This window comes from Carcharodon carcharias, chromosome 12 (genome assembly GCF_017639515.1).
Source record: "Carcharodon carcharias isolate sCarCar2 chromosome 12, sCarCar2.pri, whole genome shotgun sequence".
Taxonomy (NCBI): Eukaryota; Metazoa; Chordata; class Chondrichthyes; order Lamniformes; family Lamnidae; genus Carcharodon; species Carcharodon carcharias.
Window position 1 is genome coordinate 83,219,809 of NC_054478.1, and position 25,227 is coordinate 83,245,035.

Consider the following 25,227-nt stretch of genomic DNA (forward strand, 5'->3'; position numbering starts at 1 on the left):
TTATTTGAATTAGGATTTATTGGAACATTTGACAACAGACTTAGGAAATGTACATTTCCATGACACCAACATAAATATTTGTGGGAGCCATGGTGAAATACTAATTACATTTGTACTTGATTAGGCTATTCATCAGAAAATTTTACATAGCAAACAAAATCAGGAAAGCAACCATTAAACAGAAGAGTCCCATAGCTTCAGACAGGGCAAATCCAAGGATAGCATACGAGAATAACTGCTGCTTCAGGGAAGGATTTCTATAAGAAAACAAAGCATTATTAAATTCCAAACTGTAACCTTGTACCTGGAAGTCTTAATCTAATACCCTCAACTTGCAAAAGGTAAAGCTATTGTTTATTTGCTATTGGCTGCAGGTGGTTGCAGCATTAAAAATATACCACACAAAGGTGACATGATATCTATTCACACAAAGTCCAGATGAGGACTGTCCCCAAATTCAGGTATTCCATAATAACCTTAGGCTGTTCTTGCTCAAATTACAACAAAACAAGGACATAAGTAAAAATAAAGTGGAAGCATGCAACCTCTTGGTTTAGGAATGTTGCATAAAGAATGGAAACAATACACCTTAAAAATTAGAAAATAAACTCTAAGGTTTTCTATCAGATGATCTCCAAAAGCAAACTATTATATTCCATGTATAAATTAAGGCAGAGATGTTTTGCTTAAACTGTAAAATATGCCTTTGTATTCAAGAAAGTGGGTGAACTGATTTAATTATGGGAGGGCTGGAAAGGAAGCAAATCGAATTTGAATGATACGAAAAATATATATAACATATCTTTAAAATGATTTAAACACCATGAAATAAAACATTTCTAGGAAGTTACATGCAAAACCATACAATTACTTAAGAATTTGAAGTCAACAGATGAAAATAGGTTTCACTGAAACACGAGATGCAAATCTGGTGCACATCTATTTTAAAAATTTACATTATTATAGCATTCCTCCTCTAGAAAACAACATGAGTGAAGGAAGAAAAAGTTGGTTATTGAGCCTGAGAGGGAAGAAAGGAAAAATGAAGAGGGACATCAAAAACATGGTCAAAGGGAAGGGTTTTGAAAAGACAGGGTGGAGGCCAGAGGAATTTAGGGAGGGAACTAGAGGATGAGGACGTAGTGACTGAAAAAATAACCACCATTAGTTGAGTGAAAAGGGAAATGAAAAGAGTGTACATTGGGACAGTACAGAAGAAAGATGATAAAAGTTCTTTAAAGGGTCTTAAAATGAGGAAAATATGTGAAACATGTTTATCAATGTGCTGGGGCACAGAAAGCCTGTGGAACTTGGCAAGGAGTTGATGATGGGGGAAAAATGATGCACGCTTCATTGTTCTGGATAAGATTCTGTTTGTGGAGGCTGGCAGGCCAGCATGGAGAGCTTTAAAACTATCACAGCCATGAATTAAGGAATGTTTTACTGGTGAAATAAAACCATCTTGGTCATGGATCAGATTTAGGGGAAGTTGTTCAATTCAGGGTCAAGCAGGATGCTTAGACTTCAGTTAGCTTAACAACTGTCATAGGGAAAATGTTAGAAGCTATTATTAAACAAGTTATAGCAGGGCATTTTGGCAGGAAGAATAAAAGAGAAGCATATTATCTAAATGGTGAGAGATTACAGAGATCTGAGGTAGAGAGGGATCGGGGTGTCCTAGTGCATGAATCACAAAAGGCTAGTATGCAAGTACAGTAAGTAATTAGAAAAGCTAATAGAATGGTATCATTTATTGTGAGGGGAATGGAATACAAAAGTAGGCAGATTATGCTTCAGTTGTACAGGGCACTCGCAAGACCACATTTGGAGTACTGTGTACAGTATTGGTCACCTTATTTGAGGAAGGATGTAAATGCATTGAAAGCAATTCAGAGAACGTTTACCAGACTAATACCTGGAATGGGTGGGTTGTCTTGTGAGGAACGGTTGGATAGACTAGGCTTGTATCTGCTGGAGTTTAGAAGAGTAAGAGGCGACTTGATTGAAACATATAAAGATCCTGAGAGGTCTTGACAGGGTGGATGTGGAAAGGATGTTTCCTCTTGTGGGAGAATCTAGAAGTAGGGATCACTGTTTAAAAATAGGGGGTCACCCATTTAAAATAGAGATGAGGTGAAATTCTTTCACTCAGAGGGTCATGAGTCTTTGGAACTCTCTTCCTGAAAAGGTGGTCGAAGCAGAGTCTTTGAATATTTTTAAGGTAAAGATGGATAGATTCTTGGTAAGCAAGGGGGGTAATAGGTTTTTGGCGGTAGGTGGGATGCAGATTTCAGGTTACTGTCGTAGGGAAAATGTTAGAAACTATTATTAAAGAAGTTATAGCAGGGCATTTTGGCAGGAAGAATAAAAGAGTAAAATAAAAAATAAAAAGAATAAAAGAATAAAAATAAAAATATTATCTAAATGGTGAGAGATTACAGAGATCTGAGGTACAGAGATCTAGGGTCAGCCATGATCTTATTAAATGGCAGAGCAGGCAAGAGGGGCTGAATGGCCTACTCCTGCTCCTTGTTTGTATGTTTGTATAGCTCTGGACTAAGTGTAACATAGCAGCTGATGATTGGTAGAGTCTAGTCCAGAGGTTTACAGGTACTGATGGAAACTGGAGGGATGGTTTCAGCTTTAAACCAGAAAAACATGATTCATGCAGATCAAGTTGGTAGTGGTGAATACATAGGGAAACTGACTTTAGGTTTGGATGATGGTGCAGAGGAGTAGCATGCAACTGGAGAAGGAAAACACAAGGCGGACTGAGAACTTCAGAAATGATCTTACTGGGACAGGAAGAGAAATCATTAGAGATTTAGTATCTTTGTCACATAATATTGAATTGGAACCATGAGAAAGCAGTGGTACAGAGGTGGGCTAGCGAAGAAAACCATTGGAGGAGAATGGGGTCATTGATGGTGCTGAAAACAATTAGGAGGCTGAGGAGAAAAAAACAAGCTGTGGTAAAACAAGGAAATAATACAATCTTGGATTCATCTGAAAAGGAAAGATTAGTGATAAGGTGTTAACTAAAAAATAAAGGAATTGAGTGACTTTTTGATAAGGTGGGGGATGGGGATTAACAGCAGTTCTAAAGGAGCAGTGTCAGCACTAGAAGATAGTAACAGGTTAGTATACAAGTAGCAGAAATGGATCAAGGGGCAGGTCATGGACATTTGGGAATGGCTATAGGCTGGGGAGGAAGCAAAGAAGAAATACCAAAAGGTGCAGACAGGACAGACAACTGTATGGGTTGCCCTGATTTTGGAAATAAAATTGTTCATCTTCTCACATTAAATGTCTTAGAGGAGATTAGAAAGAAATAGTTGTAGCTACTCCTATTCTCCAGGAATATTTGGTCAGAGAAGGAGCAGTATAATTGCTCAAGGTGACTGAGCTAGATTTAGTAGCATGCAGTAAGGCATGTTGTTTGGCACATGACCCCATGCTGTAACTTTCAACAAGAGTGGCAATTGAGTCGGATTGCCACTCTGCCCGAAATTACTTAGCTGGAAATCCAGGTGATTCTATCTCGCCCAACGTTCCAATTCAAGTTGGGCAAAATCCCATGTAGTGCAGCATGTTCCCAGGGCTTACAGCTGAGGACAGCTCAGTTGAAGGAAGGTAAGCCTTCAAAATGGCTTTTAAATAAGCCTTTTAAAATGGTACTAGCTGCCATAAACCAGGTAAACTTAAAGGTCTTTGACAAGCAGGGAGAAGGGAAGTGTATAAGGTAACTCGATAGCATTTGTTTAGTGGGGTCATCAGGATGCAGGGGTGGAGGGGTGTAAGAAAGATGAGGAGCTGTGTAGAAGAAAGCAAACAAGGACTATTGGAGGGGACACTATCAGCAACAAGATGATTCAGGGGCCTCAAAGCCTAATATGATCCAAGGATGTCCATGTATGGGTGGAGGAAGTCAATATGAGCACAAGACTGAGGGAAGTAAGCAGGTCAAGAAAGTTGAGTAAAGGCTAGTGCAGTGGAGATTGAAGATGCTTAGAATGAAGTTGCTCAGTAGAAGGATCAAGGGAAAACAGTGCAGAGAATCACTGCGCAAGAAATTGAGGTGGTGATAAGGAAGATTTTTCAGCAGAGGTGGGATAAGCGATAGAGGAGATAGTATTTGGATATGGACAGAAGTCAAAGATAAGCCAAGGTATGTCCTGGACATCAGTGCCAAGCCATTACTATGATCTGAGTAGATGTGATAGAACGTAAAACCAAGAGCAATGATCTTCATATGATTCATCGCAAGTCAGGTTTTGGTCAGGCCCAGGATATTGATGCACTCCTTCAAAGTGAAGCTGCGAATAGGAAGACCTTGTGCCCAAGTATGTGTAAAATTTGTAGGGTGATGCAGAGAAACTTGAAGTTCATTAAAAAAATGGCATGGGCTGATGATAGGGGATGATGATAGAAGGCTAAGAGAAATTTATTGCATGGGAGCAGGTCAGACAAGTAATACATCATTTGAAGAGATTTCAGAGGTTTGGGTGACTACCCGGATATAATGTGCAACATGTGCCACAAAGGATGTGGATAAGAATGCTTCAAATGGAAATAGAGAAGCTATACACCTGTTCTGCATGGATGAGTGCCTGGGCTGGCAGAGTGAAAGAATTAGGGGAACAGGGAGCCACTGGAGTGTATGGTTGGCAGGAGCTGGCAAGAGTGGCAGAGGTGGAGAAAAGGGAACGAACTGATCTGGAGAACATGGGTAAAAGGGACAACACCACAATGGCTTCATGCAACAGCGATTATGCACAGAATGTAAAAAAGGAGATATAGTGCAGAGAATATTTTAAAAATGAAAAGTGTTTTTGGGAAGAGGTAAAGTGCATTGCACTGATTGTTTAATCATATCACTGCTCAGAATTTTAAAGGATAGATTTGGCTGAAAAATCTATTCATAGCAATTTAAAACGAATTTAACACATACCTCCAAGAAACAAATAACTGAAATGAGGGGGGCAAAAAATGTGCACTTATATAAAGCAGGATAGCTTTCACAGTAGCATAACTATCGTGCTCAAAGTGATATACTGACTTAAGCCCCTGGGTGATTTCACTACTTGATCTAGAAACTCTTTGTCTGTTTCTCTGCCAAAAAGTTTTTTTCAAGTATTCTGTCATCAGACAGTTGGTTCACAAACTGGCCATGATAATTTATAAAACATTGATGTCTATTTCATTTAATAACTGGCAGCACAAATATTATGGTGCACTTCTTTTTATAATCATCACACTCCCCGGTTCTTAAAACCATAATTAAGGAGGCAACAGAATTTGGAAAGCAAATAGCTGTGGAAGAAAATGACTGGATACACTACCAATGTATATTACAACTGAAATCAACCCTTCTGAAAATGACTTTCACCTTATCGCTTCCTACATTACTGTAATTTATTTGTAGGTTTCAATCTGTAGTTTCTTTTTACCTCAGCTGCTGTAAATTGCTTTCAGTATCTTCAATTTCTATTTTTTTAGTTTCTGTATTTCCTGTCTGACATACCAGCACTTTTCCCTGGATTCAATGATATCCACATAATCCACGATCACTAAGACTAAGAAAGAAGAGTAGGTAAATTTAGTAGCAGCAATTGGGCGATACCTATCTGAAGTTTTCAAAAACCTGAAGATTGTAAGAGGAAAGGGAGGAGAAGGGAGGTAAGGGCTACTATAGTTTTGAGGCTCTGGGAAAGAAGGGTTGTAAGAATCAGTGCAAGAAGATGAGTTTAACAGTAAGAGAACTAGAGTTAAAAACAAAAAAACTGCGGATGCTGGAAATCCAAAACAAAAACAACAACAGAATTACCTGGAAAAACTCAGTTTTTCCAGAGAAATAGAGTATTTGATATATTTTGCAGATAATTTCAGTTGGCACAGTACAAAAGTATAACTGGTCTCAGCATCTTTGGGTTCGGAAAGGGGGAGGGGGGAAATCACAACCATCCAGCTGCTTCTGTGAAAAATGCTGTTGTGTCAAAGTTGGTCGATGGAAGGATCTGCTGCAATGCCCCTTGTGGCTCACTGTACCCTAGCAAGGAGTCAACACCTTCAGGAGTAAATGAAAAAGTAGGAAAAGGGCGATTTCTACAGCATAACTACTTTGTCATTGTGCATGAAGGCCCTATTACAGTGCAGGCTATTTTCATGAGAATTTTCTGAATAGGCTGAGCATTTTGTTCAGATTACCTGGCATAGCCAATAATAAGACTACCAAAAACTGTTCCAATTCCAGCCCCAGAACCAGCCACTCCGACTGTGGCAGCTCCAGCACCAATAAACTTTGCAGCGGTGTCAATATCCTGCCTTGTAGCACTCGTCTGGAACTCTCTGAGCACTTCTTGAACAAACGAATTCTTGCCCTGGGTCCTTCTCAAAAGTGTTGTGTTCCCCTAGAATTAATTCAGAAATAAGTATTTACAAAAACAATGTTTTTGCATGTGACTAATACTTTGAAACTTATACATGTGACATGCGCTTGCTATCAATATCACACTTATGATTTTTGAGGAACACTTAATCGCAACATTTTCCCAATCTCTTCACATTACTGAGGCTCTAGTTTCATTCTTATCCAATTGCTAATGGCTTCTCTTACTGATCCTGCACTATTATGTCCCCAATGGATCTATCCTTGGCCCCCTTTCTATTTCTCATCTACATTCTGCCCGTCAGCCAAAAGCTCGGCCTTACTTTTCACATGTACATGGATGACACTCAGCTCTACATCACCATCACCTCTCTTGACCCCTTCACTTGTTAAATTATCTTATTGCTTATCCGACATCCAGTACTAGATGAGCAAAAATGTCTTCATTTAAATGTTGGAAAGACTGAAGCCATTGTTTTTGGTCCCTACTCCAAACTCCGTCCCCTAGCTAATCCTGCTCACTGGCAATAGTCTAAGACTTAGTGTCACATATGTTCCAAAGATGAGCTTCCAACCTCTCATTGGTGCCGTCACTAAGACCACCTATTTCCACATCCATAAAATTGCCCGACTTTGCCCCGTCTCACCTCATCTGCTGCTAAAAGCCTCATTCATGCCTTTGCTACCTCTAGACTTTACTATTCCAATGCATTCCTGTTTAGTCTCCCACATCCTATTCTCCATAAATTTAAAGTCATCCAACTCTGCTGCCCATGTCTTAACTCACAGAAAGTTCTGTTCCCCTATCATCTCTGTGCTCGCTGACCTACAATGGCTCCTTGTCAAGCAGCCCCTCGATTTTAAAATTCTTGTCCTTGTTTTCAAATCCTTCCTTGGCCTCGCACCTCCCTATCTCTGTATTCTCCTCTTGCCCAACAACCCTCTGAAAAATCTGCATTCATCCAATTCTGGTCTCTTGTGTATTCCCAATTTTAATTGCTCCACCATTATGGCTGTGCCTTCAGTTGCTGAGGCTCCAAGTTCTGGAATTCCCTCCCTCCACTTCACCTCACTTTTCTCATTAAAACACTGCAGAAAACTCACCTCTGAACAAGCTTTTTGTCATTTGACCTAATATCGCCTTTTGTGGCTCTGTATCATATTTTGTTTAATAATACTACTGTGAAAAGCCTCATTACATTAAAGTTGCTATGTAAATTGTTGTTGTCCCTCATTCCCAATGATATCTTAGTAAACTTCCTCCGTATCCTCTCTAAGGCCTTGATATCTTGCTAAATGTCAGTACCTTTGCATTAAAGATTAAACCAAAGAACGTTATTTCTTGATCATTAAAGTAAAAGTCAACTTTGCTTCCAGAGGTATCACTGGGAGTGCACTCAAGCTATACTTATTTTGGGTCACAGACTGTGGTAATGAGGCAAGAGAGATACAGAGGTGCAGAGGGAGAGAGAGAGTAAAATCTAATTTTTAAACCATCGATAGGGTGGCATACAAACAAGAGGATAACTACCTCCATCATAGGGTAACATATAAGATTTTGCTAGAAGTCAAATATTGTTTGTATTGGAAATATAGCTGGTGAAAAACCAAAATGCAGGTCCTATGTTTAGAAAATTTCCAGAGTAGGATATCTTGAGCGCATTAACAATCTGAGTACAAATCCACCAAGCTGTCAATCTGTGTAATTATACATTATAATTTTACATGGCATTATTAGAAATGTGCACAAAGGATTTTTTTAAAAAATGGATAAAGGTTGACTCAAGAAGCATGGTAGAAATGTGACATTAGAATTGCAGTAGTTTGGACAGGATGTGCATGCAGGTGAAATATTTTTATTAAGGCATTGATTAATATTAAAATGCTCAAGCACTAATACCAGTGTCTGTTATTGTTATTTGCTCTACAGGTAGAGATATAACCTATCAGCCTGTCTCATCATTACTTTCTGTCTGCCATTGTTGTTTCACACATTCACCAACGCACGTGGTGATGCTGCTTTTGTTTTCCAAATTCAATTCTCGTTCACAAATTCAAAAGTTTAACCACTGTACCAAACACAATAAGTTTAGCTGGGAGGACAGGTCATTAGAACTGCTCTAAACCAATGAACAACTCTTTTTGAACACTATGAAACACTGGTTCCCTATCTAAACAAATATTTACATTCCACAGTATTAAAATGTTCCTTCACAGTTAACCAGTATTGCAGACTGAAGGATTGTAAAGAACTAGCATGTTTTGAGGGATTTAAAACTCAACACTATTTTGAAATTAATTACCACTACTGATAGAAAGAAATGAATCATGCTTCGTGTAACTGTGATTTTTGTGAATCATTATTGTAAATATCAGGAGGGGAGAAATCAATTAAATGGAAACTTTGAACTCTTTCTCCCCCCCATACATAAACTTTCAATACTTGAAGAATTTAACTATTATATCTTTGCTGAACAGATTTGGTGCCATATTAGCTGATAACCGCTTCATGATAATTTTGAACACTTGCTATTTACAATGCTACTCAACTTAATTAAATTTTCCGCTCCTTAAAGGTAGTAACTATATGAAAGCTATGAAGGAGATGCTAGTTCAAAGTACTAATCTCACCTGTGACAAATATGAAGTTTGCAAAATTATCTTTTGGGACTCTCTCTTTCATTTAGGGCAAAATTAGTTAAGTCTGCTAACATTAGGAGTTGGAACTGACTCTTTGGTCAGTTGCCTTTGGGGTGTGAGATTAAAGGATGAATAAAGTGGGTAACTGGATCACAGTCTCTGTGCTTTCAGACTTACCTGAAGATTTTATCATTCAAATTTTAAAGGTTAGGTAGAGAAAGCTGCATTTCAGTTCCTAAGACTGCTATAGGCTGATTCATGCCAGTTTAAAAATACTATGCCTAATCGAAATCAGAAGTAGGGATCAACCTCCAACTTCCAAACTTCCTTCCGAAACTGAGATTATAATTGGCTTTGCATGAAAGGCCACAAAAAAGAAAAGGACTTTGTAGGCTTGATCAAAAGATCTTGCATGCCATATCTTGAGCACCCTAATTTAGGTTTTGGTAGTCATGAAATGCATTTTGAACCAGTGGAAGAGATTCGTCGGCTGAGAGAGGTGTAAGCTCAATTTGAACTAGCCCATTCTAGTGTCAGGTTATAGGGCAGCATTATCAGAGGACATGCAATAAATACCTGGAATATAGGCATGTCAGCAAAAGCTTTGGAAAAGGGAAATTAAAAAAGACAAACATTAAATTACATTAAAGTTCTTGAGGACCAAATTTTGAAGCTTTTCCTGTTTTATTAAACTTCTGAAATAAAAGAATCAATTTGCAGGCAACATAAAACTTTATAAGGGAGTTAAGAATCTGAGTTGAGAAATATTAATGTTCCCATAGGTGCAGAATAAACCAAGTAATTCAATTTATGTTGGTTTCTTCACTCATGCCAAGAATGTATCTGGTCCAAAGGGTTAGTACATAATTCTACTGGCAATCTGTGTATTTTCTCACACAGGAAGCTTCTAGTGTTAACAGGCCACTTGTTACCTTCAAATATTTGTGTACAAGTATAGCAAGTAAAATTTATTTCACACTAAATTTGACAACTCAGTTTCTTCAGATACATCTGTTGTCTAGTAATCCTACAGCCTACATTCCATTATTCCAGATGAACTCTCAACCATTGAAATCTGAGTCCATCTTCAAATTGAGTAATTTCATTAGCACTGAGGATTCAATACAACAAAAAGCACTAATTTTCTGTTCACTCTTCTGAAATGCAATGCCCTGTTCAAAAACTAAAATAAGTGGATAAAATTTTTGTAAACATAAAAGGATTTCCTGTCCAATAACTAACTTGTATTGTTTCAGAAATCATACTTGGTCTAGACTGAAAATTCTTAAAATTAAAAGAATTTTATGGCACATTGTATACTGCAGCTATGCTGGTTGGTGCTATGCAGGTTTAATCTCCTAGAGTACTTTTTAAAATTCATTGTGGGCAGATCATGTCACTGGCAAGGCTGGAATTTATTGGTCAGTGTTTGCTGCTTGGAGGTGGTGGGTCTTCTTGAAACTGGTTGCAGTCAGCTGAACGTTACTAAATTTATTAGATAGTTAAGGGGTCAACCATGTTTGTGTAGGATTAGGATCATACAAAGGCCACACTGGGTAAGGATTACAGTTTTCCATCACTAAATAACACGATTAACCAGGTGAGTTCTGAGGGTTAAGTTAACTAAGTTGAGTTTATAAAAATCCAGCAGCTTCACCGGGGTGGGGTCGGAGAAACAAAGTATACCGTGTCTACAGGCTTGAGGAGGTCCAAAAGAGTTGCCCAAAAACAAAACTATATCCTGGCAACATTCCACAAATAAAATACTTCACTTTGCTTTCTCTCGACTCCATTAATGTAGCACACACTTCTGCTCAACTCACTTCTCTAACAGACACACACAGAAGACCCTCTCTCCAACTACCCCCTGTTCCTCAGAAGCCCCTCTTCCCAAGCCCCCTCCCCCTCTCTTCCCCCCAACACAATATCCCCCACCCACCCACCAACTCAGGCCTGCCTCCAGGACCCTGGACACCACCCGCACTCTGCCACTGCACCCCCACCCCCCAACCTGGGCCTGCTGCCTGGATCCAAACACACACAGACCAGGAGGCTTTGAGCCGTCTCCTCAGTGACTGCCCAGAGGAATCCGGCACAAATGGAGTCCCAGGATGCTGGACAGCAGGGGAAATTCTCACACAAACCCTGAGATTCAGGGATAGTTGATCACCCTGAACTTTTGCTGATACCAGATTGTACGGAATTCCTGATCTCAGTAAATACTCTTAAGGAGCAAAGGTCGCAGCCACAACTTGCATTTACACAGCATCCTTGACATAGTAAAACGTCCTGAAGAGCTTCACTGGAGCTTGATCAAGCCACTTAAGGAGATATTAGGACAGTGATAAAAAGCTTGGTTAAAGGTGTAGTTTTTAAAGGAGTATCTTAAACAGAGGTAGAGAAGTTTAGGGAGGAAATTTCATTGCTTTGGGCCTAGTTAGCTAAAGATATGGCTGCTGATGGTGGAGCAATCAAAATTGGGGGTGTGCAAGAGGCGCACAGATCTGAGGGTGGTAGGGATGAAGGAGATATGGAGATAAGGAGGGGCTAGGCAGTGGATGGATTTGAAAACATGAATGAGAATTTTAAAAATCAAGGAGCTGCCAGACCTGGTGCCAATGTTGGTCAGTGAGCACAGCAGTAATGAGTAAATGGAATTTGGCACAAGTTTGGATACAGGCAGATGAGCTCCAGTTTACAGAGGGTGTAAAATGAGAGCCAACCAAGGAAGCATTGAAATAGTCCATTCTAGAGATAACAAAGTCATGGATAAAGGTTTTAGCAACAGATGAGCTACGGTATGGCAGAGATGGGTGATGTTACAGAGATTAAGTAGGCAGTCTTAGTGGTGAAGGGGATATGGAATGAAAGCTCCGTTTGGGGTCATACAGGAAGGCAAGGTAGCTAATGATCTGATTCAGTCTCAGACAGTGATCTGCTATGTTTGGATAACTCTTGGATACATAACAGCTTGCACAGGTTGGATAACACTGGTTGTCATCTGGTAATACTAAACTTTGGAGTTGGTAACCTATCCTATGGATGCATTGGTTAAGGGATGAGCAACCAAAGTAGATAGGTAATAAAGGGGAGGGACAAGACTTTTTAAGCACACTGCTTAAACATTTCATCATACATTTAAATACAACAAAGTTTATTCACCTACATTTCCAAACTGAACCTCTGGTGTGAACATGACTGACATGGAAAGTGGTCTGTAAAGAGCTCCAGATCCATAGCGAACCTAGTTTAAAAAAAAAAAGTCACATATCCAAACACCCTTGTCAAGAATCTTTTAGGTGACACTTTAAGGCAACAGGTTTACTGTAAGCACTAAAACGCACATTGGTAGAATGCAGGTACTCTTCCATGGCTTCTCGTCTTTGACTAGCTGAAAATGCCAAATGCAATAATTCAATCAGACTATGGAAGGAGAAGAATTGAAGAACATATGGTCAGTTCAAGAACAGTAAGTAGAAAGCAGGTCAATTGTTTTCCTCATTGTCAGAACAGTGCGTAGTAAAGTCTTGATGGAAGGGGGAAGAAAGTGCACGTTATTACTTTTAGAGACAATAATCTAATACAAAATGAATTGTTACTTAGACGTACAGGTTAATAAATGACACAGCACAAATTTGTTGAAGTAACTGAGAGAGGTGATGAAGGTAGTGTGGTTGATGTTGTATATATGACCAAAAGGCATTTGATAAAGTACCATATAATAGACTTGTTAGCAAAAAGGATTAAAATGACAATGGCAATGTGGATACAAAATTAAGAGACAGAAAGCAGAGATTTCAAACTGCAGGGAGGTACGGTGTTATTTCCCCAAGAGTCCGTATTAGGCACGCAGCTCTTTTTGATATATATTAAATGATCTGGACTTAGGTACAGAGGGGATAATTACAAAGTTTTCAGATGAAACTCAAAAATATAATGAACCATGAACAGGACAGTAACAGACTTCAGGACATAGGCAGGTCAAATGGCAGACAAATAGCAAATGCAGTTTAACCCAGAGAAGTGTGCTATTTTGGTAAGAAGAATGAGGAAAATAAATCCAAACTAAATGGTATCATTGGGGTACAAGAGTGGAGATACCTGGGGGTTTATGTACAAAAATCTTTGAAGGTGGCAGGACAAGTTTAGAAGGCTGTTAAATAAGATATGGGATCCTGGGCTTTATAAACAGGCAAGTGTACAAAAGAAAGGAAATTATGCCAAACTTTTTTTAAAAAAAAATCACTGGTTAGGCCCCCGATGGAGTATTGTGGCCAAATCTGGACACCACACTCTAGAAAAGAAAGTCGAGCCTCAGAGAGGGTTCAGAGATTTACCAGTATAGTATCCAGGATGTGGGACTTCAGTTACCTAGAGAGTCTAGAACAGATGCGGTTGTTTTCTGCAGAGGATAAGGGGAGATTTAATAGAGGCAATCAAAATCATCAAGGGTTTGGACAGAGAAAATAAAGAGTAACTGTTTCCAGTGACAGGAGAGTCAGTAACCGAAGGGGACAAATTTAAGATAACTGTCTAAAGAATCAGTGAGAATTTTTTACGGCAGCGAGTTATGATAGTCTGGACTGCCTGAAAGGCTGCTTGAAGCAGAATCAATAATGATTCACAAAAAAGAACCAGGTAAATACATGAAATGGAAAAAAATACAGATCTATGAAGAGTGGAATTAATTGGCTATCTTTACCAAAGAGCCAGCACAGGCACAAGAGGCCAAATAGCCTTGTTCTGTGCTAAGTCATTCTATGAATCAATCTTTTCAGTCTTGCTCCAAACCAAATTTCCTTGTCATAAGAAAACAAAACTACTATCTGCATTTATTTTCCGCTGGTGCAGAGAGTGAGAAACAAAGGCAAATAAAATAATGATACTGTGTTTACATTGGCTGCAGCCATAATAATAGTGCAGGCAGTTTTGTTAGATGATCCCAAAAGTACAGACCTAGGGTAGAATTTAATCCCCTCCCTTGTGGCAGGTTTGGTGGCAAGCAGGTATTTAATTAGGCAGGACAGTTTAGGTGGGTACCTGCCTCCACCAGAATTGAGTCTGTGGTGGAAAGGCCCGTGGATGGCCTTCTGCTCCACTGTCAATTGAGGCCCTTAAGTGGACAATTAATACGCACACTGGGCCTCATCCCACCCCCAGCTGGTTTTTGGGGGGGGTGGGGCTCGCCTTGCTGGGAGCATAACAAGCAAACCCATGTAAGGCTGCTTGTGGGCTCCTGTGGGAAATCCCTCATTTAAAGGCACTCAGTGCTTGATCGAAGGGCCCGGCATCAGGAAGGGGCAGCCTCAGCGGGCGACAGTGCTACCCCTGGGGCCCATGATCTCAGGAAAGGTCCATTGCTGTCTATTTAAGTGCCTAAGTGGCACTTAATACAGCAGGCCTTCCCTAAAAGACACAACATGGGGCTCTCATCAGCCGTCCCTCCAAGGACAAGACCTTTGTCACCTCCAATAACAGCCCTAGTTTTGAAATAAAGGGCAGAATCTTGTGTAGGCGACAGGAATCTTGGCCGCCATTTGGAAAGCCTGCGAGACGCCTGCATCACCTCTTTTTGAGAAGGCGGGAGGAGGCCCATTGGTGAGTGGGAAGTCCATCCACAGGCCTTCCTGTCACAGGCTTAATCAGAGTGGGTGGTGGGAAGGTGGCAGGGTCCCCACTCACCTGCCCAATTAAATGCCCCCCACCATCAAACTAACCACAGGGGAGGGCACAAGATTCCACCCAGTGGCTGTCTTTCAAGCACACATTCCTAAAATCAAGGGTCCACATCTATTACAATGATCTCTCACATTTAACTCAAAAACAGAATTACCTGGAAAAACTCAGCAAGTCTGGCAGCATTGGCGGAGAAGAAAAGAGTTAACATTTCGAGTCCTCATGACCCTTCAGCAGAACTGGGTGAATCCAAGGAGAGGGGTGAAATATAAGCTGGTTTAAGGTGGGGGGGGTGGTAGTTGGGTGGGGGGAGAGAAGTGGAGGGGGGGCTGTGGTTGTAGGGACAAGCAAGCAGTGATAGGAGCAGATAATCAAAAGATGTCACAGACAAAAGAACAAAGAGGTGTTGAAGTTGGTGATATTATCTAAACGAATGTGCTAATTAAGAATAGATGGTAGGGCACTCAAGGTATAGCTCTAGTCGGGGTGGGGGGCATAAAAGATTTAAAAATAATGGAAATAGGTGGGAAAAGAAAAATTATTGGAAAAAACAAAAGGAAGGGGGAAGAAACAGAAAGGGGGTGGGGAAGGAGGAGGGAGCTCAAGACCTAAAGTTGTTGAATTCAATATTCAGTCCGGAAGGCTGTAAAGTCCCTAGTCGGAAGATGAGGTGTTGTTCCTCCAGTTTGCGTTGGGCTTCACTGGAACAATGCAGCAAGTACAGACATGTGGGCAAGAGAGCAGGGTGGAGTGTTAAAATGGCAAGCGACAGGGAGGTTTGGGTCATTCTTGCGGACAGATGCAGGTGTTCTGCAAAGCGGTCACCCAGTTTACGTTTGGTCTCTCAATGTAGAGGAGGCCGCATTGGGAGCAACGAATGCAGTAGACTAAGTTGGGGGAAATGCAAGTGAAATGCTGCTTCACTTGAAAGGAGTGTTTGGGCCTTTGGACAGTGAGGAGAGAGGAAGTGAAGCGGCAGGTGTTGCATCTTTTGCGTGGGCATGGGGAGGTGCCATAGATGGGGGTTGAGGAGTAGGGGGTGATGGAGGAGTGGACCAGGGTGTCCCGGAGGGAACGATCCCTATGGAATGCTGCCGGGGGGGAGAAGGGAAGATGTGTTTGGTGGTGGCATCATGCTGGAGTTGGCGGAGATGGCGGAGGACGCAAGCTCCAGCAACTCATCGACACCAACACCCATCTAGGACCCTCCACCCCTGCCTGTCCCTCCGTCCCTACCCCATCTTCCAATCCCAGCCCCAGCCGTGTATTCACTATACCCCCTGACCTTCCCCTCTCCGATGCTGAACGTTCAGTGCTCAGCAAAGGATTTAGTTCCATACCCTTACACCCTCATCTCAATGAATTTCGGGCTTGGCACGATGCTGAACTCTTCTTCCGCCGTCTTCGTCTCCGGGCACACTTCTTTGGGCAGGAGTCCTCTCCCTGTTCAACGGATCCTTTTACCCACCTCCAATATTCTCCCTCCACCTGGACCCCTCCCTCTGGATTCTTACCTTCTCTTGATCTTTCCATTGAGAACTGTCGGCGTGACATTAGTCGTCTCAATTTCTCTTCTCCTCTCACACATTCTAATCTCTCTCCCTCTCTGAACTTACTGCACTCCATTCTCTCAGGTCCAACCCCAACATTGTCATCAAACCCGCTGACAAGGGTGGTGCTGTTGTTGTCTGGCGCACTGACCTCTACCTCACGGAGACTGAGCGTCAACTCGCAGACATTTCCTCCGTCCTCTCCCTGGACCATGACCCCACCACTGATCATCAAGCCATTGTTTCCAGGACTGTCACTGACCTCATCTCCTCTGGGGATCTTCCTCCCACAGCTTCCAACCTGATAGTTGCCCAACCTCAGACGGCCCGCTTCTACCTCCTATCCAAAATCCACAAACAGAACTTCCCGGTAGACCGATCGTGTAAGCTTGCTCCTGCCCCACAGAACTCATTTCTCGTTATCTTGACTCCCTTCTCTCTCCCCTTGTCCAGTCCCTTCCCACCTACATCCGTGATTCCTCTGACACCTTACATCACATCAACAATTTCCAGTTCCCTGGCCTCAATCGCTTCCTTTTCACATGGACGTCCAATCCCTCTACACCTCCATCCCCCACCAGGATGGTCTGAGGGCCCTTAGCTTCTTCCTCGAAGAGAGGCCCGAACAATCCCCATCCACCACTACTCTCCTCCGTCTGGCTGAACTTGTTCTCACACTGAACAATTTCTCCTTCAACTCCTCTCACTTCCTCCATATAAGAGGTGTGGCTATGGGTACCCGCATGGGCCCCAGCTATGCCTGTCTCTTTATGGGGTATGTGGAACATTCCTTGTTCCAGTCCTACTCCGGCCCCCTTCCACAACTCTTTCTCCGGTACATCAATGATTACTTCGGTGCTGCTTCATGCTCTCATCGGGACTTGGAAAAATTTATTAATTTTGCTTCCAATCTCCACCCCTCCATCATTTTCACGTGGTCCAGCTCTGACACTTCCTTTCCCTTCCTTGACCTCTCTGTCTCAATCTCTGGCGATAGACTGTCCACCAATATCCATTACAAGCCTACGGACTCCCACAGCTACCTCAACTACAGCTCCTCACACCCCGCTTCCTGTAAGGACTCCATCCCATTCTCTCAGTTCCATCGCCTCCGTCGCATCTGTTCTGATGATGCCACTTTCAAAAACAGTTCCTCTGACATATCCTCCTTCTTCCTTAACCGAGATTTTCCACCCACGGTCGTTGACAGGGCCCTCAACCGTGTCCGGCCCATCTCCCGTGCATCCGCCCTTATGCCTTCTCCTCCCTCCCAGAAACATGATAGGGTCCCCCTTCTCCTCACTTATCACCCCATCAGCCTCCGCATTCAAAGGATCATCCTCTGCCATTTCCGCCAACTCCAGCATGATGCCACTACCAAACACATATTCCCTTCACCCCCCCGGCGGCATTCCATAGTGATCATTCCCTCCGGGACACCCTGGTCCACTCCTCCATCACCCCCTACTCCTCAACCCCCATCTATGGCACCTCCCCATGCCCACGCAAAAGATGCAACACCTGCCCCTTCACTTCCTCTCTCCTCACCGTCCAAAGGCCCAAACACTCCTTTCAAGTGAAGCAGCATTTCACTTGCATTTCCCCCAACTTAGTCTACTGCATTCGTTGCTCCCAATGCGGTCTCCTCTACAGTGGAAAGACCAAACGTAAACTGGGCGACCGCTTTGCAGAACACCTGCGGTCTGTCCGCAAGAATGACCCAAACCTCCCTGTCAGTTGCCATTTTAACACTCCACCCTGCTCTCTTGCCCATATGTCTGTCCTTGGCTTGCTGCATTGTTCTAGTGAAGCCCAACGCAAACTGGAGGAATAGCACCTCATCTTCCGACTAGGCACCTTACAGCCTTCCGGACTGAATATTGAATTCAACAACTTTAGATCTTGAACTCCCTCCTCCATCCCCACCCCCTTTCTGTTTCTTCCCCCTTCCTTTTGTTTTTTTCCAATAATTTTTCTATTTCCACCTATTTCCATTATTTTTAAATCTTTTATGCCCCCTCCACCCCCACTAGAGCTATAACTCTTTCGAGTACAAACACGTTTCCATCTGTCATTTCAGATGAAATTACATTGTTTCACAGTTTGCCATTGTGAGATCTGAACTTGGGATAAATCAGGCACAGCCCCTAATTCAGGTCAGCTGTAAAACCAAGAACAAAGTTTAAAGGAAACTTACAAACTTTAAATCAAAATGTGATTAAAGGGGTCAACAAAACACCCCAGTCCCCGCGGTGCCCACCAAGCACGGAAGGCCTCGAGAGTGCCAGCAGACACCGCGTGCTCCTTCTCCAGGGACGTCCGGCAGCGAACGTAGCCACGGAAGAGGGACAAACAATCGGGCGGGACTCCCCCGTCGATCGCCCGCTGCCTGGACCTGTTAATGGCCAACCTGGCCAGGCCCAGGAGCAGGTTCACGAGGAGGTCCTCCTCCTTCCCGACCCCCTTCCGCACCGGGTGCCCATAGATCAGGAGCGTGGGGCTGAAGTGCAAACAAAACATCAATAAAAGGTTTTTCAAATAACTAAAAAGGGACTGCAGCCTACAACACCCTATGTATACATGGTCCACGGACTCCACAAGACCGCAAAAAGGGCATGTGTCCTGAGAGTCCGTGAACCTATGCATCCTCTTATTATAAGGGACTGCTGCATGCAACACCCTCCAACCCAGGTCCCCGATAGAAAGGGGGAGGACACCTCCGTAGAGGGCCTCCCATCGGGGGCCTCCGCCGCCGGACGGCAACAAGGCACGCCAGGGCGTGTCCGGTCGACGGACAAGGGCGAGAAAATGGAAGGTGTGCAGCAGCAGTCCGTACAAAAAGCCCCTCTTTGCCGTGCCAAAAGGCACAGAGGGCATGTCCCCGAGGCGGCTCATATTGCGGGGCACCAGCACCCGAGGGAGGGTTCGGGGCTTGGGGCCAATGTGGAATTCCGTCCGAACAGGGGAACGCTCAGACGGAAGACCACCGCGCACCTGGGCCGCCTCAAGACCCAAAATAACGTCGGGTCCGAGCACGACCGTTCTCAGGTCTTGGATGGCATCGGCTGCGACCTGGACACTCACAGACGCGCGTCGCGCCAACTCCTGCGGGAGCATCCAGCCCAGTCCTCCGCCACCCAGCACGTCCCCGATCCTGGTCACCCCTGCGGCCACAGCCCTCCTCTCCGCCAACCACTGAAAAGGACGGAGGGGCGGATTCCTGAGCAGCGGCTCTCTGACGATAGCCGCTACTCCTGACGGGGGAGAGCTGCGTCGCGAGGCGACCACTTTCCAGACTTTGATCAGGTCCTGGTAAAAGACGGGCAACGCCTGCAAGGAGCCACCGAGGCCCAGCTGTTCTATAAACAGGAGCTGCACGTCATAATTCAGGCCGTGCACCTGACGGAAGAAATACGTCATCAGGGCACACCATCTAGGAGGAGGCTCGACGTAGAGGTATCGCTGCAGGGTCTGAAGGCGGAAAGTCGCCACCTATGTGCGTAGGCACACTAGCGCCTGACCACCCTCCCTAAGCGGGAGACTCAGAACCTCGGCAGCGACCCAGTGCAATCTTTTGTCCCAGAAGAAGTCGACTAACAATCTCTGGATTCTTGTGACAAAGTCCGGGGGAGGGGTCAAAGTGACCAGCCGATACCACAACATGGCGGCGATCAGCTGGTTTATGACCAGAACTCGACCTCGGTAAGATAGCACTCGGAGCAGTCCTGTCCAGCGCCGCAGGCGAGCGGTGACTTTCGTCTCCAGTTCCTGCCAGTTTGCCGGCCAGGATTCCTCAGCGGGGCAGAGATGGACCCCCAGGTAGAGGAGGCTGGTCCTGCTCCAGGTGAAAGGCCTGAGCTCCTCGGGTAGGGGATCCATCTGCCACTGACCGACCAGGAGTCCAGAACATTTACCCCAGTTGATCCTGGCAGAAAAAGCGGCAGAGTAGACCTCCTGGCACTCGCGCATCCTCCGCAGGTCAGCCGGGTCACTAAACATAAGGAGCACATCATCGGCGTAAGCCGAAAGGACCACCCCGATGCCCGGCCCGCGCAGAACCAATCCCGACAACCTCCTCCGCAAGAGGCGCAGGAAAGGCTCCACGCAAATAGAATACAACTGGCCAGACAGGGGGCAGCCCTGACGTACCCCTCTCCCAAAGCGAAGGGGCGCCGTCAGGGACCCGTTAACCTTCACTAGACACTCCGCGGCGGTGTACAGAAGTCGGATCCGGGCGACAAAATGCGTCCCGAACCCGAAAGCTCGCAGAGTTCCGAGTAAGTATTCGTGATCCACCCTGTCGAACGCCTTCTCCTGATCGAGAGACAGGAAGGCGCTCGACAGACCAGCCCTCTGGGAATGGTGGATGATGTCCCGGACCAGATGGATGTTATCATAAATGGTTCAGTCCGGGACGGTGTAGGACTGATCAGGGTGGATCATGTGGTCCAGCACGGTGCCGAGCCGAGAAGACATGGCTCGGGCGAAGATTTTGTAGTCCGTGCTGAGGAGGGAGACCGGGCGCCAGTTTTTAAGAAGGCGGAGATCCCCCTTCTTCGGCAGCAGGGCAATCACGGCCCTGCGCCACGAAAGGGGCATCTCCCCGGTAGCAATGCTCTCCCCCAGGACCCCCGCGAAGTCGCTCCCCAAGACGTCCCAGAACGCCCTGAAGAACTCCACGGTCAGCCCGTCTAGTCCCGGGGTTTTGCCCCTAGAAAGACCGTCGAGTGCGCCGGTCAGCTCCCCCAGACTTATAGGGGAGTCGAGCTTTCCGACGCACTCCGGGCCGACCTGCGGCAGGTCCTCCCACAAAACTCTGCAAGCTTCCTCACTGGACGGATCCGGAGAGAACAGGGCAGTGTAGTAATCTCGGGCAATGGCCCTGATGCCCTCCGGATCAGAGACAAGGGATCCGTCGTCGGCCAGCAGCGTAAAGAGCTGCTTACGGACCCCGTGCCTTTTTTCCAGTGAGTAGAAGAAGGGAGAGCCGCGGTCCATCTCCTTAAGGAAACAGATCCGCGACCTCACGAACGCGCCCCGAGACCCGACCAGTTGCAGGTCCCGCAGCGCGCCCTTCTTCTCATCGTACACCGACCGCAGGGCCGGGTCCGCGTCGGGCTGACGGAGACGTGCCTCCAGGTCGAGCACCTCCTTCTCCAACTCCTCGACCTTGGATTTGCGTCTCTTTGTCGACCCCTTCGCGTACTCTTGACAGAAAACTCGGACGTGAGTCTTGCCCACGTCCCGCCATAGCCTCAAGGAGGGGAAGCCTCCCCGCTTCCTTCTCCAGCCGGCCCAGAAGCGACGGAACGAGTCCAGGAACCGCTGGTCTTCCAACAACAGGTTATTAAAATGCCAGTACGCGGACCCCGTCCGAGCGCAGAATGAAGTGAGCTCCGCCCACACCAGACGGTGGTCCGTGCACGGAACCTGCTGTATAGAAGCAGCCGGAACGCAGGACACGTACGCCTTCGAAACGTAAAGGCGGTCGAGTCTGGACGCTCCGACTCCAGGTGACACAAAGGTGAACACGCTGGAGTCAGGATGGAGATTTCGCCAGACGTCCACTAAGTCGAAGGACCTGACCAGGTCCCGCAACTTACTCACACCTCGCGTGCAGTGCGGGGTACCGTGACGGTCCCGGACCCCGAGGGTGCAATTGAAATCCCCCCCGAGGACGATGCACTCGCCAGCGTCGATGGAGCCGAGATGAGTGGACACTTCTTCAAAGAAGCTCGCTTGCTGCTGCGTGCCCAGGGGAGCGTACACATTCACAAAGTGAAGCACTGCCCCCCCCCAGACGCACAGTCAGGTGCAGCAACCGGCCTGGCACCGGCTCCTTGACCCCCAAGATCTCCGGCTGAAAATGCGGGGCCAACAAGATAGCCACCCCGCCAGAATTGGAGGCTAGGTGACTCATGTAGACCCCCCCTCGCCACTCCAGGAGCCACGTGGCTTCGTCTCCCGGAACGGTATGGGTTTCTTGCAGGAAGCACAACGCATACTTCCCGTCCCTGAGGACCGAGAAGTTCTGGAAACTGCGCTGTGCGGCCCTGCTGCCGCGGATGTTGAGGCTGGCTATAGTCGTCTTCATTGTCAAAGGTACATCAAACCTTCACCTTAAGTCATTAAAAAGAAGAGGACTTTTTAGTCCTTCCTCTCCTTCAGGAGCCCAGCGAGAAACGTTTGGACCCTCCGCCGCGCGTTCCTATCCAACTCAGGAGACTTGAGAGCCTCGCGAGTGGACCAGAACACCAGCGGAAAAGAATGCCACCGGTCCAAGGCCAACTGAACCCTGTCTCGGCGACCGCAATGACTCGCCAAAAAGTCCCGGAGTTCCCTTGGGGGGATGAGGGGGGAGTCAGTGGAGGGCACCAGGGGATCCACCACCTCGCTTGAGAGCGACTCAGCGTAATCTCCAGCGCTCACCACAGACACCCCGTCCTCCTCCAGGTCGTCGCCTCCAGCTTCCGACCCCTCCCCCGCATTGAGTACGGGGGCTGATTCGGAGCTGCCAGCTGGCCCCACCTGTACCTCGATCCCACCCCAAGGATCAAGGCCAGAGGGGTCCTCTCTGGTCTCCTCTAAACGTTTTGGGTCAGAGGGCAGCGGCAGTTCTGATGCCCGCTCTCCTCCCGGCACCGGGTCGTCCGGGGAGCTCAGGACAAGCTCCTGACCCAAAACTAGGACGCCCGGTGCTAAGGTTTGGGAGGGAGCGGGAAGGCCTTCCTTTTCGCCGCCACCCAATGACCCGTTAACATTTTTTAAATTTTGAAAGCTACAGTCCCCCGACGAGCCAGAAGGTACCTCGGGGGTATCGAGGGTTCCTGAGTCGGGCACCACCTCAAGGGAGGTGCCTTCAGTGACCCCCGAGGGGCCCTGTTCAGGGGACTGCAGCAGGTTGACGGGGGTAACAGTGGTGGGAGTCGGTGCAGGGGTTTTGAGTTCCCACAGAGGACAGGGCGAGATTTTACTTGGTGGAGACGCCACCACCTCTTCATCGGGGGAAGGGACACACCCAACTTCTTCAGTTTGGGCATCACCCACCTCCTCCTCCGAAGCGTGACGTCTCTTCCGGGTCAGGCTGGGGGCTAGGGAGACCTCCATTTCCGAGGCCCCCTCCTCCTTGTCCAGCCCTCCCGGACACTCCACCCTCTGGGTTTTGGGCGTTAGATTCCCCGGCTCGGGGTCCCGCGTCTTTTCCCCGCCGGCCCCGGGAGCACGCGCAGGGACGACGCCGGGCCCAGCACTCGGCGCCTTAGCACCCACGGGCCCGGGAGCACACGCGGACACGACGCCGGGGCCGGATGATGTCTTTTCCCCCGAGCCGGTGCTTGCAGGTGTTTGAGGGTTTTGGGGCGTTTCAGGGGCCGCCTCCAGGTTGCGGGTCTTCCTCCGCGCCTTCTTACGGCGCGGGGGCTCTCCCCCCGCCTCACCGGCAGCCGAGATGGCAGTGGCCGCCGGCGTCGCTTCCCCTTGCGGGGAGGGAGATGGAGTGGTGGTGGGGGGAGGAGGGGCGGTGCCAGCCGTGGCCGCTTGGGTGGGGCTCGTGGCCTTGGAGGCGGGGCAGTTCTTCCTCACGTGCCCCGCCTCCTTACAAGCATGGCACCGCACGCCCTCCACGGTCCAGAAGACCCGATAGGCAGTCCCCTCAAAATTGATAATGAAGGCCCCCTCCAGGCACTCCTCCTGGGCCAAGCGGACAAATACCTGGCGCCGGAAGGAGTACACATGGCGGAGGGCCGAGTCTTTGAGGCCGAGCGGGATTGGCACAACCCCCGACCTGACCTCCCCCAATTTATTAAGGTGGGGGAGGAGGAGCTCACTGGATAGAATAGGCGGGACGTTCGAAATAATAATTCTCTGGGCGGTGGCCTCAAGGGGGTCCACCGCCAGAAAAGTCCCGCCCACAGTGAGTCCTTTTTGCAGGGCGAGGTGCACCGCCCGCTCGGACCTCAAGAAGAATATGGCCTTCCCATACATTTTAGAGGCCGCGACAATGGCTGAGGGGCCGATGACCCCAGCCATAGCCTTTACGCATGCCTCTATTGTCATTTCAGGGTGAGCATAGCTCTTTACCCCAAGGGCCCTGGTCAGGAGGCGGAATGGTGACAGGGCAGCGGGAGCAGCTGGAGCCGCAGAAGCAACCACCCCCGCATAGGTTTTCTTTTTTTGAGGCCCTGCCACCGGTGACAAAACCGCCTCCATATTAGCCCTCGAGGGCCCGGCCACAGGCGATGGTGAATTGGCCTTAGGGCCAGAGCCACGCCCACCCCGGGAAGGATTGGCCATTTTGTTTGAGGAAAGGGGGTGGGGGAGAGAGGTAGAAACAACCTCCCCTCTTTTAGGCAGGAGAGGAGAGGAGGAAGAGGAGTAAAAGACAGGGAGGCACAGGAGGGAAAGAGGTAAATGTCCAGGTGGGTGTCCTCGATGGTGGATGGACGGTGGGTGGGGGCCTGATGTTCTTCAGGCAGGGGGAGGCGATGTCTTCACCAGCTATTGCTGGCCTTACTGGGAAAAGGGCTGGGTTGGGGGGAGGGGTGGCAGAAAGATGGTTTCAGCACACACACACACCCTCCCTCTCTTCCTTCCCCAACTCCTCTGGCAGTCTTCTTGCCTCCCCCTACAAAACACAGTCCTTAATTGCCCCCACCTTAAACAAAAATACACAGTTCAGACACCCACCTAGGATGTTGTTTTTCAACTCAGTCCTGGCCTCCTGGCCTTCCTGTCCTGTAGCAACAGCAGCAACTGTTCTCTTCTCTCCCTCTCTCTCCTTTGGCACCACAGGGGCAAGGCAGCAGCAGCACTGGAGGAGCAGCAGCACACAGCAGAAGCAACAACCCCAAAGGCAGCAGCAGAAACAGTTGAAACACTGAGGAGCAGCAACACCAACACCACAACGTTCTCTCCTCAGTATCAGGAAACAAACTGAATCCACAATTACCTCCACGAGATCGTTAAGAAAATGAA

The 25,227-nt window shown here is 46.8% G+C and overlaps 1 protein-coding gene across 1 annotated transcript in view; it reads right to left on the bottom strand.

Moving 5' to 3' along the window:
• The window catches only part of LOC121285323 (ATP synthase F(0) complex subunit C3, mitochondrial-like), a 32,150-nt gene continuing 6,923 nt past the window's right edge, over window positions 1-25,227 (bottom strand). The window contains exons 3-6 of the mRNA XM_041201795.1: window positions 12,373-12,451; window positions 12,195-12,272; window positions 6,208-6,410; window positions 1-257 (exon numbers count right to left, since the gene is read on the bottom strand). Of these exons, the coding sequence (XP_041057729.1) occupies window positions 143-257; window positions 6,208-6,410; window positions 12,195-12,272; window positions 12,373-12,451 (475 nt within the window). The 3' untranslated portion in view covers window positions 1-142. The remainder of the gene's footprint in view (window positions 258-6,207; window positions 6,411-12,194; window positions 12,273-12,372; window positions 12,452-25,227) is intronic.